At 34.0% G+C, this 18,459-nt stretch overlaps 1 protein-coding gene across 1 annotated transcript in view; it reads left to right on the top strand.

Annotated features, from left to right (window-relative positions):
* Positions 1-18,459, top strand: part of LEMD3 (LEM domain containing 3) — a 65,956-nt gene that overhangs the window by 27,566 nt on the left and 19,931 nt on the right. Inside the window, exons 2-4 of the mRNA XM_012782397.2 lie at positions 4,539-4,576; positions 8,764-8,830; positions 11,788-11,855. Of these exons, the coding sequence (XP_012637851.1) occupies positions 4,539-4,576; positions 8,764-8,830; positions 11,788-11,855 (173 nt within the window). The remainder of the gene's footprint in view (positions 1-4,538; positions 4,577-8,763; positions 8,831-11,787; positions 11,856-18,459) is intronic.

Genomic DNA, 18,459 nt, shown 5'->3' on the forward strand with positions numbered 1-18,459 from the left:
GCATGAGTGAAGCTGTTATTCTAGGAGACTGCAGTATGCCTTCAAGTTTCTACTTGTTCAGCATACACTTAGTGCCCAGTATCTGCAAGGCATTGGGATAGATAGATATTTTGCAGTCTTGTTGGGGGAAGAGGGACAAACACCAAATAGTTAAATCGCAATATAAGGTAGTAAAGATACTGAGAGAAAATAAATTGGGATTCTAAGAAGAAAGGTCATGATAAGCTACAGTGATTAGGTGTTCTTCGTGATCATAGCGTAGCTGCAGACTGAACTGTCAAGGCAGAATGAAGGAGAAGGAAAATATTCAAGCATAAAGAAGACCGGAAAAGATCGAAGGTTCAGAGTTTTTCTGAGGGAATATCTCTGTATACTGTAATTGACAGTAGTTCCAAGTATACAGAACAGAAAAATGTCACAGTACGCTAAACCTAATTGTGTTGATCCAGAGAAAGCTGAAGGATTGTACCCTGAATGTACTATTGCCTGTTTTCTTGGGTCATGAATAGCAGGTCATTTATTCTCTAAATACCTAGGACTCTTAAGTTTAAGCCAGAAGGTGAGGCACCGCCTTATTACATATGCCTTTCTTTTCTTTTTTTTTTTTATTTCAGCATATTATGGGGGTACAGATTTTAAGGTTTCAATAAATGCCCATTTCCCCCCCTCCCCCCAAAACATATGCCTTTCTTGTAAAGCATAAACCAGATAACATATACTCCCAATTCTCTGGATTTCTCTCTTAGAGTAAAATATAAATGCCCTGCACAATCTGTATCTACTGTCTCTCTTAAATAATCTTAACTTGTCTGACTTCATTTCTTGTTACTTGCTCTCTCATCCACTCTGCTCCAGCCATACTGGCTTTTGTCTATTTCCAGGAGTTATATGCCAGACATGCTAATACTTGAGAGCCATTATACTGATTCTGTCTTCTGTAAACCTCTTCCTTAAGATGTCCACATGGTTTGTTCTCTCTGCTCCCTCAAGTTTCTATTCAAATGCAATCTTAGTATGGCCTTCTGTGATCATCTGATTTAAAATTGTTTTCCTCTCTCACATATCAAGCACCATCCCACTGTTTTCCCTCCAAAGCACTTCGAACCATCTAACATACTATGTATTTTTAAAATTTATTTGTTCACTGTCTCTTCTAACCCCTCTAGAACATAAGTTCTATGAAGGCAGAGATATTTTTTGTGTTAATTCAGTGCCACATTTCCAGTGCCTAGCACAAAATAATAAGTCTTTTATTTGCTCTTTATAAGAACAACTTTGGTTACCACAAACTTTTCTTCCCTTTGCTGCCATTGGATAAACAAAATGGAGCCTTTCTGAGAGATTATTGATTTATTTAGTTCTATTAATACATAAGTATATCCTTTGAAGTGTAGCAACCTATGGATGTGGTCACAATTTTTTCCTTTTTATCTGAGAATTCATGACGGTTGACAAATTTGATTTCAGCTTAAGAGAATGGAAAAAAGCTTATATTTGACTAAAGGATCAGTAAAATTATTAAATAACATTTTTGGAATTGGTGAGAGGGAAGTTTGGGTGAGAATCACGTGTCTTGTAAGTAATTATCATAAGATAAGAATTTGTTCTTGAAGCAAAGTGTGATGGGAAACCATTGGAAGATTTTGAAATATCTAATTAAACATTTTAAGAATGTGAGTTTTGGTCATTAAGATGGCTTAAAGGGAAGAGAAGTCAAAATGTTAAGGACATTTACAAGGAAAAGTTGGTATATTTGAAGTTTGAAATAATAGGACCAAAAATATTGAAATGGCCAAACTAGGAGAATTTGAGAAAAAGCAGTACTGAGAAACTGTTTGGGGTGTAAGGTATAAAGGACAATAACAGGTAATAAATGGCTGCAAGGTTGTGGCTTTGGAGTAAATTTTGAAGTACTGTCTTGGCGTTATTTTGCTATAGGGTAAGGGATAAGAACTGTAATTTACTCTAAGATCTCTCCCTAGAAAAGTGACAGAATAATAAATGAAGTGGCAAATTTTTGCTGTGGAATGCTTTTGAAATAAGTTTTTTTCTCCACAGTTGCCTAAATGGAAGGAGAGGTTGTTGTATATTTTCACACATTTTGTATTATTTCCATTAAAGACTAGGTAATTTGGATGAGATATAAGATACTAGGGTTTTTTTTAGAAATACTAAAATGATTTGAGGAAAGAAAAGTTAGATGTATAAAGATACTTTCAGAAGTTTGAGGGCATTTAGTTTGTTAGAGTTAGTTTTTGGTTGGGGTTTCTTTGTAAAACTTAACCTCAAGGCTAAGGATCTGTTCATTTATTGGGTAACAATTATCATAGGCATTTGGGGAAAATTTTTTTTAATGGATTTGTAGGGCAGAAAGCATCATCTTGGCTTTTTAAATGTGTTATACTCAGGTATTTTAGCCTACTAGACAAGAAGTAGAAATCTAGAAGGGTACAAAGAGCAGAGCAATGTTTTTAACAGAATTGTTTTTATTCTCTTTAGCTTTCTCTGTGTTATCCTATCCCTTTCCCTTCCCAGTAGCTCAGAACGTATACTCCTCCAGCTTCCTGCAGAATTTAACACTTTTGCTTTAGTGTTAACATTCAAAGTAAAATAAAGAAGCGTGCCTAGATAGCACAACCAGCACTTTTCAAGTACTAACTATATGTCCAATGCTATGCTTGGCTGCAGGCATACAAACATGAATAACACGTGGTCCCTATGTGAGAATCCCACAGTAGAGCTAACAGTCTGCTGATAGGACAACCATAGTTTACAGTTATGCTTTCATAGAGCTACTTGAAGTGTTGATTTTCTTTCTTTATTTTATTTTATTTTATTTTATTTTATTTTTTTTTGGACCCATTTATCTAGCTGAGAAGTGTTGATTTTCTACTTGATAGTCTTGACAAAAAATAATTTTGTGCACAGTCAGAAAAGTAATGCTAGCATAGCTTTTCTTCATAGACATTAAACCTGTTTTTGTTTTTTTTAAAAAACTGCGTGTTTTATATTTTTAAGAATTATTTTTCATATAAAGAGCAAATAAAGTACTTGGTTTTTAAGTATTGTTGGCCAGTTAGTATGTTGAACTAAATATAGCTTTATTTTAAACTGTTCAAATTTTATATGAAGATTCATGTTATTAAAAAGGTTATCTTTTTAGTCCATTAGTTCTGATTCTTAACATTTTATTTAATTTTGAAGCTATTATTATTTCCTCTCTTTATTTCCCTTATGAGTAGCTTTTGATTTTTTTATCTTTCAGAAATTTTTCTTTCCCAGCATTAAAACCTTTTTGTTGTATAGAGAAATGTCTAAAAATCTATTAGCAACATCCCTTATGATGATAACAGGATGCATTTTTTTCCCTTGCTTTTTTATTGTACCTTGTTAAACTGGTCTCACATGAACTTTCTTAGAATCAGGCAGTTCCTGGTTCCTATGGGACTTCCTGTTTTCTCAAATAAAAATAGAAAAGTATCTCAGAAAGGAAACCTGGTCAGTGTGAACTACTTTGTAAGATCAGTTAGTCTTAGTTGTGACCTGGATTATACAGATATATAATAAAATATATAGAGGTTTAAAATATATAGAGGTTTTCAGGTATCTGAAAACTTTGAGTATTTTTGCATGTAATATTGAAATAAAAGAGATGATAAGGAGAAAGTTTCTGAATAATAACTATGAGAGATGCTACATTATTCAGCCATAAACTTGTTTGTATCTTTTCGGAGAGGTGTAGGAGTTGGGAGGTTAGATAGAAAGTGGAAATCATTTCCTTATAATGTAATATTTTGTTAGAAATTTGGAGGCGTTTAATACTGAGACTTAATTCTTGGCTATGTTGATCTGTATATTTTTTTCTTGCCACTTTTCCAGATGTTCGCAAAGATGTTTGTTAGGAAGGTGGATTTTTCTTTTTTAATCATTAGCAGTCAGAATTCTAAACGAATTACTCAGTTTTAAAGCATCTTGTAAATTTCCTCAAGTAGTTAACTGCTTTTAGTCTATATTTTGAAGAGAAACCAAATTAAGGTAGAAATGATAGTCATTAATAGTAATGATAATGGGCACTGTGCATTCAGTTCTTCTTAAGTGCTTGACACAGTCAAGTATTTTATCTGGTTTATCTCCTTTAATCCTACCAACAGCTATATAAGGTAGGTATCATTGTTATTCCTCCTTTTAAGAAGAAAATCTACAATTTAGAGTGGCTAAGTAGATGTTGGTTCAAGGAGATGTTGCTAATAAGTAGTGGAGCTGGGACTTGAACTCAGCTTCTCTGATACCAGAGCACCTGATTTCAGTGATTATGGAGAAAACCACAAATTGAAAGTGAGAATGGTAAGTATAGTAAGTCTGAAAAATTACTTCCCCATCGTTTACTATCATCAGTTTGTTTACATTTTGTTTGCATGTTTATATTTAGTTTTAGCAAAGTGGCTTGCTGGCATTTCAGAGGGCTTGTTTGGGCCAGGTGCTTAATTATTTTCTTTAGTGATGCTAATAGTTCTCTTTTTTTTTTCTTTCCTTGATAGTAGAAAACCCCTTTGGTGAAACATTTGGAAAAATACAAGTAAGTAAAAGACCATAATATTGATATTTCATGTCATATCTTATATGATAAAAGTATTAGGATGATTACCAACTAAAAAATAGTAATTTTGAGGTTATTTTAGTCTAACACAGTATATTTTCTTATTCTGAGTATTTCTTAACTATAGTATAATTAAATCTGACATGGATTTTCTCCTAGGAGCTGAACTGTTTATCAGTTTATCTTAAAAGCTACCTGCCAAGTAAAATGGAAGTGGTATGCCATCTGTGGATATGGTCTTATAATTAAAAGTATTCCTGTTGTCTTTAGTTGTTGGATACCTTAGCAGTTTTTGTCCTCTTTGACCTCATCTTGTCTCTCTTTGGCTCTTTGCCCATTGGCATGCCTATTCAAACATCAGGAGACATTTAGAAAGGAAAACGCACTAATATCTTTTAGGCTACCTATTCTTTTCATTTTGAAAGGGTGCTGTAATATCAAATTGAACCTAAATTTTACTTACATGAAAATATTTTTCCTTACCTATCATAATAGGCACTTTGAAGATTAAGATATTTAAGCTTATATTATAATACGCAACTAGTCAACTTTTTTATTAGGAACTGATAGTTACATAGACCTGTATAGGAAACATTATTTGTTGTACCAAAGGATGTATAAAAATGTATAATCAAGGGCCAGGCGCGGTGGCTCATGCCTGTAATCCTAGCACTCTGGGGGGCTGAGGCGGGCGGATTGCTCGAGGTTGGGAGTTCGAAACCAGCCTGAGCAAGACCCTGTTTCTACTAAAAATAGAAAGAAATTAATTGACCAACTAAAAGTATATATACAAAAAAAAATTAGCCGGGCATGGTGGCGCATGCCTGTAGTCCCAGCTACTCGGGAGGCTGAGGCAGGAGGATCGCTTGAGCCCAGGAGTTTGAGGTTGCTGTGAGCTAGGCTGACGCCACGGCACTCACTCTAGCCTGGGCAACAAAAGTGAGACTCTGTCTCAAAAAAAAAAAAAAAATGTATAATCAGATCCACAGTATATTACTTTAGAATGAAACTTTAAAATGATTTTATTTAGTAATATTCTACTGTGCTAATATTTGTTTAAAGCAAAGTTGACTTTATCAGTTGCATTATTCAGTAAAATACTGTTACAGCATCATAATTTAAATTGAGTACCATATATTCACTGAACATTGGAAATACAAGATAATTTTCTTCTGTATAATTTTCAGAACTGAAGTTCTGAACCTCTGAATAATAGTAATAATTATAATGAAGATAATGGCAGTTCACTTATTAAATGCTTATTTTGTGCAGGGCATGATACTAAGTGTTTAAAGTCTATTACCATTTAATCAAAGACATGATGCAGTTAAAAATGTCCTTGATGAGAAAATTGGCTGAGGGATAGAAAAGGGAGATATTTAAAGATGACAGTTATGAGAAAATTTGGTAGAGTCATTCGATAGTTTTTTCCCCCCAAGAATAAAAATTTTGCTTTAGAGAAATATATGTGTTGGTAAATGATAATCTGGGTCCTGCTAAAACAGACAATTGCAAGATAGCTAATTCAAATTATAAAATTACATTTAATGAAAAGTTACTTGAAAACTTACTTTAAATATATATGTATTTGTGGATCTTTAGTTTGCAGGGTTATTAGGAAAACCAATAGTTAGACACATTTTAAACTGAAATGTTAGGAAACAATCTGAAAATAGAATAAGAGTGTAATAAAACTGTAAGCCAGTAAGAAAATAACTTTAGTATACTTTTCAGATTTACTGCTAGTTTAGTGTACTGGTACTAAAGATAATTGAACCAATGCCTCTCTATTTCTTTCTAAAAATGGATTTGTTCAGTTAGTAACATATATCATTAAAAACTATATCATAATTTAGTTGGTCATTTGAATAGCATTGAGACCCTTGTAGTATATAGATCGTCATTTTGAATAAGTTTTCATTGGAAAAATACTACTTGTAAAAAATTATTGTTGAACTTTTGGGTGCTTAAATTCTTTGAGAACATAACAGTATGTATGTAATCCAGTATGAGATCCAGTTCCATCTGGTTAGGTTTTGTTATTTCTTCTATTTGTCCAGTCTAGTGTGACCCATGAATAATAGCATGAAGTTTATTCCCAGGTCTTTTATGTTCATTAAACATGTAATCACATACTCAATGATCTTGATCTTTAAAGATAAAAAAAAAACTAAATAAAAAAGCAAAATAAATTATGAATTAAAAATTTTAAAAAAAAGATGTAATCACAGGGGACAGGTGCCAATTCTTCGAATTTTTTTTTTTGAATGGGGAAGGGCATGATCAAGACATATAAAACAAAGGAATCAGTCTTTCTACAAACTTCAAAAATTTCAGCTACTTTAATCCCAAAGTTTAATTAGATTCACCTTAGTTTTATATGTTATATAAAATGATGAACTATTTTTATAAACTACACTATCATTGGAACTCCTGCTCATCTGGTTATGTTGAACATATTTATTAAAAGTGATTTTGTGGTTTAATGTATCGCAAATGCAGAGCTTTCCAAATCCTGGGTTTGAGCCCCTACTCTTACTTTTTGGTATCTGATTTTTGGAGTTTGGATTTTTAATCTTAATGTGAAGGTAAGGACTGGCTTGATTCAGAATCTGGTTGAGATAAATTTGAGGCCCCCACCCCAACCCCCCAAAAAAGCAGAGGTGTTGGAAGGTAACTAGTGAACTGACGGAATAAGTAACGGATCCCAGTCAACCATCCAGCATAAAACTGGGGACTCTGGTGGTAGGATCTTTGAGCCACTGATGAGTTTTCTTCTTAGTCTCGCTGATTAAAGCTGCATTGACAAAATCATACCACCCATAGTGTACAAACTTGTTTTCTTCTGTCCCTGAACATACAGCACAAAAATAAATGGATGAGGTTGCATGCCATTAGATATATAAATGTTACTATCCTGGCCTTTTATTCTGCCCGAATTTGCTCCATGGTTGTATTCACCTAGTAATTCTGTTTGGTTAGACACTCCAGGAAGAAAGGAAATAATAAAGACACAGCCCTCTGATGAATCATGTATTTATTTCAGATAGTGTGATAAACTATTACAACCCTCTCTAACCTACCGTCCTCTTTTCCATCACTTATATTGGTCACTCTTAATCGTGATTGCTCTTAAATTGGGAGTCTCATTGCATTAGACTACTTGGTAGGGTGCTTATACTATTGCAATAGTCCCCTCTCTGTACTCTTTTCAGTTATTTCTCCTTCCAGGCCATCCTGTACATTCTGATCATAGTAATATTCCTGATATACAAGTCTGTTTTACTTTCCTTCTGCTAAATTTTCAGAATGAAGTCAAACTCTTTGTCTTGGTATCCAGGGCTCTCTGGCAGTTAATTCCAAACTGTTTTTTCAATATATAGTTTGTTGAGTCAAACTGGGCTACTGGTTACATAAGGAATATAACCCACACTTTTTTCATGCCTTTGCTCAGGCTGTTCCTTCTGACTAGAATGCTTATCTATTCTTTTTTCCTTTGAAACCCAACTCAAATATTCTTTGTTCCATAAATGGGTCTGCCCTTCTCTCCCTCTTCTGTATTTGCCTCATACTTTGCAACTGTAATATAACAGTACGTTTTTTGCCCCGGAGAACAGGAACCATCTTGTTCACTGGGTCTCTCACTTTGCTAAGAGAACAGTTCTTAACTCCTAATAGATATTCCCTGAATGTTTGTTTAACTTTAGTGGTTCTTAAGTTTACAGGGCCACTTAGGCAAGGATGAGTTTTAGTCAGTGTCAGTACTCATTCCCTTTGTCTTATGTGGTTGAGTCAGATTAAAAAACAAAACATGAATGGCAGTCTTGATGAAGAAAACAATCTCATTAGAACACTGTACATAAGCATGCATTATATAGACAGCGATTGGGAGCATTGTTTTCGTGGTTGGGGGAGCTTATTATGTATGAGACCTTTTTTCACACTAACCTTAGTGCCAATGTTTTGATCATTCTCAAGAAAGTAAAATGTTTTAGAGTGGTAATTTAGAGTCTTAGATTAAGGTTCCTTAAAATATTGTGGCCATTATTTAGATATGAATTTGTCTTTCAGATTATGTAGCTTCTATTATTTGAATTTATTTACTGCTTTTCTTTTTGAATAAGAATTATTTGGCACATATTTTTCATAATTTCTTCTAATTTTAGGAAAGTGAAAAAAATCTTATGATGAGCACATTATACAAGCTTCATGATCGATTGGCACAGCTTGCAGGTAATTAACATTCATAGTCTCTAAAATTATTTTGAATAATATATGTACATAAGTATCATGTTGTATCAGTAGAAATAGTTTTTCCCATGTTTGGTGTTATATTTGTAGAATATTTTTCTTTAGAACTTTTTATTACGTATAGAGTGATTTATTTTTATTTTTATTGATATATTTAGTCCAGGGCTTTTTCCTGCTTGCCATCTGTATTAAATGTATTATATATATTGCATTATATAATGTAATTTTAAAGTCAGTCAAATTTCTTTATTGCATTAATAGTAACAAAAACTTCTGAAAGCTTAAATATCAGTTGAATTGGGCAGTGAATTAACTTTTCAGTAAAATCCTAGATTAAATATAAAAATGCACATTTTCCTTTTGATGGTTATATAGGTTTCATTCCTTTGAATAAAGTAAATATATTCTCCTAGAATTTTCTTTCCTGAGTCAGTACATTTTCCTTATACTCTGCTCTTAGTCTTTGAGAACTCTCAGATATCCAACGTGTCTACAATTATGAGAATTTATTATAGATGAATTGGTATCAAATTTAGCATATGATAAACTGTATTAGCAGCTTATCTATTTATTACCTTTCAGTTTTTTTGGTTATTTTACATATAATCTGAAAGAAGAGACTTTGGGTTCTCTTTGTATAAGCAGTTACAAGAAAAGAAAAATACGGTTTTTCAAACTTCTCTATGTAGCAAATTCTTTTGTGGAAACCAGATCATTGGTAGAAGATTAGTAGGTAAATGTAGAATTTCTCTGGTTGAATGGAGGTATTTATGATCCTGACAGTTCCCCATCCTCTCACCTGTCTTTGTTTTTTTTCTTTAGATCCTTAATTCTGGTCAATTTTTTAGGCTTCTCATTTTGTGTATGTCACTAAAAGCCCTCTTTGCATCGACTGACTGACTATCATATTCATGTACTACAAGCTAGTGACATTTATTTCATATGCTGTAGCACCCATAAATAGCTTTAAGTATATACTCTAGCTAGGAATTCCTGATGTTGCTAGCACAAGCATCTATAGCTATCTCTATGGCATTGTTTTATTTGTTCATGGCCCTCTAGATCAGCATAGTCTGGTGTGCTTTTAAAAATGTGGATTCCTTTTAGAGCAGGGGTCAGCAAGTTTTTTCTGTGAAGGGCCAGATAGTGAGTATTTTAGGCTTTTGCAGGTTAGACTGCCTCTGTCACAACTACTCAGTTCTGTTATTATAACATGAAAGCAGCATACATGAATGAGTTTGGCTGTATTCCAATAAAACTTCATTTATGGCCGGGCGCTGTGGCTCACGCCTGTAATCCTAGCTCTTGGGAGGCCGAGGCGGGCGGATTGCTCAAGGTCAGGAGTTCGAAACCAGCCTGAGCAAGAGCGAGACCCCGTCTCTACTATAAATAGAAAGAAATTAATTGGCCAACTGATATATATATAAAAAAAAAATTAGCCGGGCATAGTGGCGCATGCCTGTAGTCCCAGCTACTCGGGAGGCTGAGGCAGAAGGATCACTGGAGCCCAGGAGTTTGAGGTTGCTGTGAGCTAGGCTGACGCCACGGCACTCACTCTAGCCTGGACAACAAAGCGAGACTCTGTCTCAAAAAAAAAAAAAAAAAAAAAAAAAATAATAAAAAAAAAAAAAAAAAAAAAAACTTCATTTATAAAAACCATCAGCAGTGGGGCGTGGTTGCTCAGGCCTGTAATCCTAGCACTCTGGGAGTCCAAGGCGGGCGGATTGCTCAAGGTCAGGAGTTCAAGACTAGCCTGAGTGAGACCCCATCTCTACTAAAAATAGAAAGAAATTAATTGACCAACTAAAAATATATATACAAAAAATTAGCCGGGCATGGTGGTGCATGCCTGTAGTCCCAGCTACTTGGGAGGCTGAGGCAGTAGGATCGCTTGAGCCCAGGAGATTGAGGTTGCTGTGAGCTAGGCTGATGCCATGGCACTCACTCTAGCCTGGGCAACAAAATGAGGCTCTGTCTCAAAAAAAAAAAAAAAATCAGCAGGTCAGATATGGAAATCTGAATCTCTGTGGGTACTTTTAAGAAACTTGTTCATCCAATAGGTACTTCTTCCTTTTTTATGACTACTGCCATTAAAATCTGACTACTTGAATAAAACTGATAAATGAGAACATAGTTATTTTTATTGTAGAAAAATTAGCCAAGGATTTTTACTTTAATTTCACTTCCATGTGAAAACATTTTTAAAACTACTTGAAGGAAGCAGGACAGGGAAAATCTGACAATTGAAGTTCAGTATAAGGATAATTTATCTCTAATAACCACATAGCCTAAAGAAAAAGCTTTGAATTCACTTCCTATAAACAGTTAAAAGAAAAATGTAGTTTCTCAAAGATTTGCATGTAGCACATCCATTTGTAGAAACCAAATCATAGGAAGAAACTTGTACCTAATTTCCCTATTAATCTGTCATAATAATTTTTAAGGCATGCATACTCCTTCCTAAAGATAGGCTTAGTTATACTCTGAAAATGCATTTGTTTTAATTTAAAACTTATTTGAAACCTTAAATTATTAGCTTTAGGAATAGATATGTAAGTTAGCACAATGAATTTGCTGAATTTTTCACCTTTAGGAATAATACATATCTGTGGAACGCACCCTGTGTGCCAAGATCTATGAGTAGGCATCAGTATGACATGGTTCCTACTCTGGCTTACAATTTAGCTAGGACTATAAGAGGAAGATATTTTCCTATCTAGACTGAAATGTATTTAAAGGTTGTGGTTTAAGTAAGGGTAGTTGTTTACTTATATTAGTTACTGGAATTTTTTTCTAGAAAATAAAATAATATTTATATTCTTCATTACTAATTATAATGATCTAACCTATGATTGTATAATTTATAAAATATTTTGAATTATATTTGTTCTTTTTAACATAGTACTGATTCAAAATTAATAATATGTTCATCTTTCCAGGAGATCATGAATGTGGCAGTTCTAGTCAAAGAACGCTTTCTGTCCAAGAGGCAGCTGCATATTTAAAAGTAAGCAGTGAAATTACAATCTTAATATCTATATTCTTAAAATTTATATAAACCATTACTACTTATATCAGATATACCATGGATTTGATTAATTGTACTATTAAAAGCTTGAGCCTACTGTTTGGTGTAATGCAAGCAGACAAGAGAAAGTGAAATTGCTCAGCATTTTTGTTTCAGTTTGTTTTAGAACATTCTCTGTGTGAGAATCCATATTAATTTGGAAATGGTACAAAAAAACTGGTAAGAGGATAATCAAGATAGGTGAGTAGTATGTAAGAAAACAAGTAAGCATCCAACCATTTCTTCTTCAGATCTTCTGTCATATAGATCAGTTTTATTTCAGGATACTAAGAGAACTTGCAGTTGAATTTTCTAAACTACTGTAAGTAATCTTTGGAAAATCCCAGATGAAAGGAGGAGTACTAGAAGGTTAGAGATGGGCAAATGTCCTTCTGATTTCTAAAAGGTGGAAAGTGGAATTTGAAAACCATATAGGAAAGATTAATGTCAGTCTAATTCTGTGAAGATAATTACATAAAGTGATGTGAGTTCTTGCAAGTGGAAATGTTGATCCCTAGAAGTTGACTGGCATGAGTTCAATGGGAACAAGTCAAGTTATACAAACTTCATGTTCCCCTTTCCTTCTCTTTTAAAAACTGTGGTAAAAATCATATAACATGAAATCTACCCTGTTACTACATTTTTAGGTGTATAGTATTGCTAACTATATATGCATTGTTGTATATCAAATCTTGAAAACTCTTTCATCTTGTGTGACTGAAATTATACCCATTGCACAGCAGGTCTCCATTTTCCCCTCTGACAAATCTCTGGCAACCACCATTTTACTTTCTGCTTCTGTCAGTTTGGCTCATATAAGTGGAATCATGCAGTATTTGTCCTTCTGTGACTAACTTATTTCACTTAGCATAATGCTTCAAAGTTCATCCATATTGTAACCTGACAGTATTTCCTTCTTTTTTTAAGGTTGACTAATATTCCATTTTATATATATATATATATATATATATATATATATATATATATATATATATATATATATACACATACATATTTTCTTTATCCAGGCATCTGTTGATGGGCTTTTAGGTTTTTTTCTACCTCTTGACTATTAGGAATAATGCTTCAACAAATATGTCTTTGAGATTCCACTGTCAGTTCTTTTGGACAGGTACCCAGAAGTGGGATTGCTGGATGGTATAGTAGTTGAATTTTTTTTTTCTGAGAAACCTCCATACTGTGTTCCATAGTGGCTGCACCATTTTACATTCCCTCCAACAGTGTACAAGGGTTCCAGTTTCTCTATCTCCTCAGCACTTATTATTTTCTGGGCTTTTCCCCTCTAGATAATAGCTATCTTGACAGGTGTGCAGTGATATTTCATTATAGTTTTGATTTACATTTCCCTGATGATTAATTATACCAAGCATCTTTTCATATACCTTTTATATACCATATATATCTGTATATACATGTGCCATCTGTTGGCCATTTGTGTGTCTTATTTGGAAAAATACTGTTAAGTCCTTAGCCGATTTTTTTAATTGGGTTATTTATTTTGTTACTGAGTTGTGAGATTTCTCGTGTATTTTATATATTTATCAGATACATGATTTGCAAATATTTTCTCCCATACTGTAGGCTTCTTTTTCACTCTGTTCATTGTTTCCTTCACTGAACATACACTTTTAGTTTGATATAGTCCCATTTGTCTATTTCTGCTTTATATGTCATATCCAAAAAATCACTGCCCATATCAATGTCATGAAGCTATTTTTTTTCATTTTCTTAAAGAAATTTTATAGTTTCAGGTCTTACATTTAAATATTTAGTTAATTTTTGTGTGTGGTATAAGATAAGGTTCCAACTTCATTCCTTTGCATGTAAAAATCCAGTTTTCCTAGCATTTCTTGAAGAGATGGGAGTCTCTTTTCCCGTTGTGTAGTATTTGCACCCTTGTCTAAGATCATTTGATTGTATATGAGTGGCTTTATTTTTGGCCTCTCTATTCTCTTCCTTTGGTCTATATGTCTGTCTTTATGCCAATACCATACTATTTTGATTACTATAGTTTTATCCTATGCTTTAAAGTCAGGAAGTGTGAAGGCTCCAGCTTTGTTCTTTTTTTTTATCAAGATTGTCTTTGCTACTTGGGGTTTGTGGTTCCATATGAATATTAGGATTATTTTTTCTATTTCTGCAAACTAGTATTATTGTGATTTGAAAGGGATTGCATTTAACCTGTATTGCTTTGGATAGTATAGTTATTTTAGCAATACTTATTTCTTTCAGCATTTTTTGTGGTTTTCAGCATATAAGTCCTTCATCTCCTTAGTTAAGTATATTACTAAGTATCTTAATCTTTTTGATGCTGCCATAGATGGGTTTTCTTAATTTCCTGTTCAGATTGTTTGTTGTTAATGTATAGAAAGGCAACTAATTTTTGTATATTGACTTTGTATCCTGTAACTTTGCTGAATTCATTTATTCTAACTGGGCTTTTTGTGGAATCTTAAGGGTTTTCTACATAGAAGATTCTGTCATCTGCAAAAAGAGATCTTTCTGAATTGAATGCCTTTTATTTCTTCTTCCCTCATTGCTCTCGCTAGGATTTCTGGAACTTTGTTGAATAGAAGTGGCAAGAGTGGCATCCTTGTCTTCCTCCTGAAATTTTTTTTCAGTTCTTCACCATTGAGCATGATGTTAGCTGAGGGCTTTTCATGTATGGCCTTTATTACGTTGAGGTAATTTCATTTGTTCCTAGTTTGTTGAGTATTTGTAGCACGAAAGGGTGTTCAATTTTGTCAAATGCTTTTTCTGCATCTATTGAGATCTTATGGTTTAGAATAGAATGGATAACTTCATTCTATTACTGTGGTGTAATCATTTTGATTGATTTTTGAATGTTGAACTATCTTTGTGCCCCAGAGTATGGTATATGATCCTTTTAATGTTGTTGAATTTGGTTTGCTGGTATTTTATTGAGACTTTTTTTGTCTATATTCATCAGGGATTTTAGTCTGTAATATTCTTGTAGTATCTTTGTGTGGCTTTGGTATCAGAGTAATGCTGGCCTCACAAAATGAGTTTGGGAGTGTTCCTCCCTTTTCAACTTTTTGGAAATTGCTACTTTCAAAATTCTCTGTCTTTGATTTTCAACAGTTTGAATATAATGTGTCTCAATGTGGTCTTATTTGGGCTTATCCTTATTAGGGTTAGTTGGGATTCTTGGGTCTAAATTCCCATTTCCTTCTGCGGATTTGGTGATTTTTTGGGGTCATTTCTTCAAATAAATTGTATCACCTGTTTATCACCTGTTTCTTCCTTTCTTCTCTTTCTGGAACTTCCATTTCATGTATGCGTTTGGTCTGCTTAAAGTCCCATAAGTCCCTTTGGCTTTCTTCACTCTTCTTTATTCTTTTTTTATTTTGCTTCTCTGACAGGATAATTCTAAATGACCTCTTTTTGAGTTTACTGATTCTTTCTTCTGCTTGATCAAATCTGCTCTTGAACCCCTATAATGAATTTTTAAATTCAGTTATTATAATCTTTAGCTATAAAATTTCTGGCTTTTTAAAATATTTTCTGCCTTGTTGATAGTCTCATTTGGTTCATGCATCATTTTCCTGATCTTATTGAATGTCTTTGTGATGGTTTTTATGAATAAATTGTCAGGTAATTCTTATACCTCAGTTTCTTTAGGGTATGTTTTTAGAAGTTTATTTTGTTCCTTTGACAGAGTTTTTCTGTTTCTCCATGTGCCCTGTTACTTTGTGTTGGGATCCACACATTTGAAAAAACAGCCACCTTTACAAAAGACTTCACAGACTTACTTCTTACAGGCAAAGACCTTTACCAGTACTCTGGCTAGAGCTTCTCAGGTCCTCTTGAGCCTTTTCTTTGGTTGTGTCTTCTGGATTTGTACCTGTAAACTCCCCAATTAGAGAAGTTTTGGTGGTTTTATTTTTTCAGAACTCATAATCTTTTGCTGTATTTGGTGTCTATCTGAGTAAAAGAAGTGTCTGAAGCTGTCATAAGCCATCCAGCTTTTTTTTTCTTCCTAGTTGTCTCCAGACATCTAGAGTATGCTGGGTCCTGTCAGTGCTTCCAGTCAGGTGAGACAGAAACCAGTCAGGCAACTCCCCTTGCTCTGATTAAGTCAGAACATTGGATGTAAGCTCCAACTATTTTCCTCCCCAGGGAATTGAGGTTTTTCTTAACTTTCTTCATGCTGAACTGTATAGGAGCTGGGGGAATAGGGGTGGGTGGGTGATGAGTGAATGTGTGGTAGTTCAGACTTGTCACCTTTCTTAGTAGCCCCTAACCTCATGCTCTTTCCTATCAGTAGTTAGAGTCAGGCAAGACAGAAACCAGTAGTTACCACCACCACCAACCCCAACTCAGACCATTAGATGTTCTAGTCCTCTCTTTTCCTACCGAGAGAAAAGCCAGGAGTTGGAAGTATGCTCCCAATTACATTGCCCTATGGGATGGTAGGAGAATCTGGCAAGTGAGTACTGTGAATTTTTCTAAAAACTTCAATGCAGATGGTTTTGTGCTTGCCTGGGTGTAGGAACCTCTTAACTGATTTCTGGATTTTTCACAGATGGAATTGGTCCATGTATTTTTGTTGAGTCAGTGTCTCCATGTGGGACAGAGCGTATGGGACGTTCTTACTCTGCCATCTTGCTGATATCACTCCTCCCCTTTTATAAAATTAAGGATATGTTTTAATGCTTTCAGCAAGGTTTCGGTGACAGTCTCCTGGGATATGCTTGTCAACAAAGAGAAATGTGGACTGAGGTTTTAACTTAATGCATGACTTATATGTAGATACCAAAAAGGTATTAAGACAATGTAGTACGATGGAGATTAGATCTAAATTCAGATTCTAGCACTGGCACATGGAAGCTATTTCATCTTGGTTAAGACCCTTAACTTTTGTGAACCTGTTTCTCTTTGTGAAAGTGGGCTGTTAATTCTTGTCAAAGTTGTCCAGAGGCTTAAGTGAGTATATAAAGTACATTGCTCAGTGCCTGATGATTATAGTAGCCTCCCAATAAGTTTTATTTCTGTGTTCTCTAATTAATTAAATCAGTGCCACTCTAGAGAGAGGTTTCTAATAACATGTCATAGGATTTGTCTCTCAATGTTGTCTTCTTCATTTTTAATTTTGACCTAGATAAAAACATTGATGACAGTCAAATTTGTGGGTAGTATAATAGCTAATAGATTAGATAGCTAAGGAATTTAAAAAGATCTTGACTAAAGAGGGTTTCAGTGTCAAGAGATGGGAGAATATCAGGGTACGGACAAAAAAGGGATTGGATTGAGAAGGCTAAAGGCAACATAGAATAAAATATTTCAGGAGCAAGGAGAAGGGTATAGCATGTGGGAATCCAAAGCAAGCAAATGGTTCCTTATGAAATGACTGAATGTTGTTTACTTCTAGCAGTAGGAAAATCTAATCCCATCCAGAGTTATTAAATAATCCAGTTAAATCTCTCAGATTTAATCTCTGAAAGGTAATAGCACAGATATTTTATAGTTGGTCATAAATTCCTAGAGCAAGATCCATTTACATTTGAGAAGAACCCTGAGGCTCTTAAAATCTAAGTACAGTTGTCCCTTGATATCTGGGCGATTAATTCCAAGACCCCCCATGGATACCAAAATCATAGATGCTCAAGTTCCTTACATACTCAAGTGGTGTAGTATTTGCATATAGCTATGTACATCCTTTTGTATACTTTAAATCATCTCTAGATTACTTATATAATACAATGTAAGTGGCATGCAAATAGTTGTTATACTGTATTGTTTAGGGAATAATAAATGACAAGAAACAAAAGACTGAACATGTTCAATACAGGCACAACCATCCATTTTTGTCCAGCTAGTTTGAATCCATGATTGAATCCATTCAATATTTTTTTTATCGAAAGATGCAGAACCCATGGATAGGAAAGCCAATTGTACTGAATTTTAAGGACTAATGAAATGGGATGGAACTTGGGGACAGGATAGAGCCTGACCAGTAGTTAAACTGGAGCTGAGGAGAAGGCAATTGGTATAGAATTATTAAACTCAACTCTTTCTTTAACCCCAACCATTTGTTTATAGCAGTAGTACAAAATAAAAAGAAGGGACACAAACTCAGGGTTCGGATGAGTCAAAGTCTAAGCCAGGCAGCAGTGGGATGTAAGAGATTAGCAGCAAGGAAGTTACTAGAAGAAGCATCCATGCATGAGTTGAGTTGGAAACTGCCTATATCTAGTTAAAAAAATATATATATATGTGTGTGTGTGTGTGTGTGTGTATTTATGAATTTTAGCTTTTTTACACTTATTTTTAATTGACATGTAATACTTATACATATTTATGGGGTATAGTGTGATATCTCAATGCATGTATATAATGTGTAATGATAAATTCAGGATAATTGGCATATCCATCACCTCAAATATTGATCATTTCTTTGTTTGGGGAATATTGAAATCTGTTCCTCTTGCTATTTAAAAATATACAATAAAGTGTTGTTAATTACAATCACCCTACAGTGTTATTGAACACTAGAACTTAA

The sequence above is a fragment of the Microcebus murinus genome, chromosome 10 (assembly GCF_040939455.1).
Source record: "Microcebus murinus isolate Inina chromosome 10, M.murinus_Inina_mat1.0, whole genome shotgun sequence".
NCBI classification, from domain to species: Eukaryota; Metazoa; Chordata; class Mammalia; order Primates; family Cheirogaleidae; genus Microcebus; species Microcebus murinus.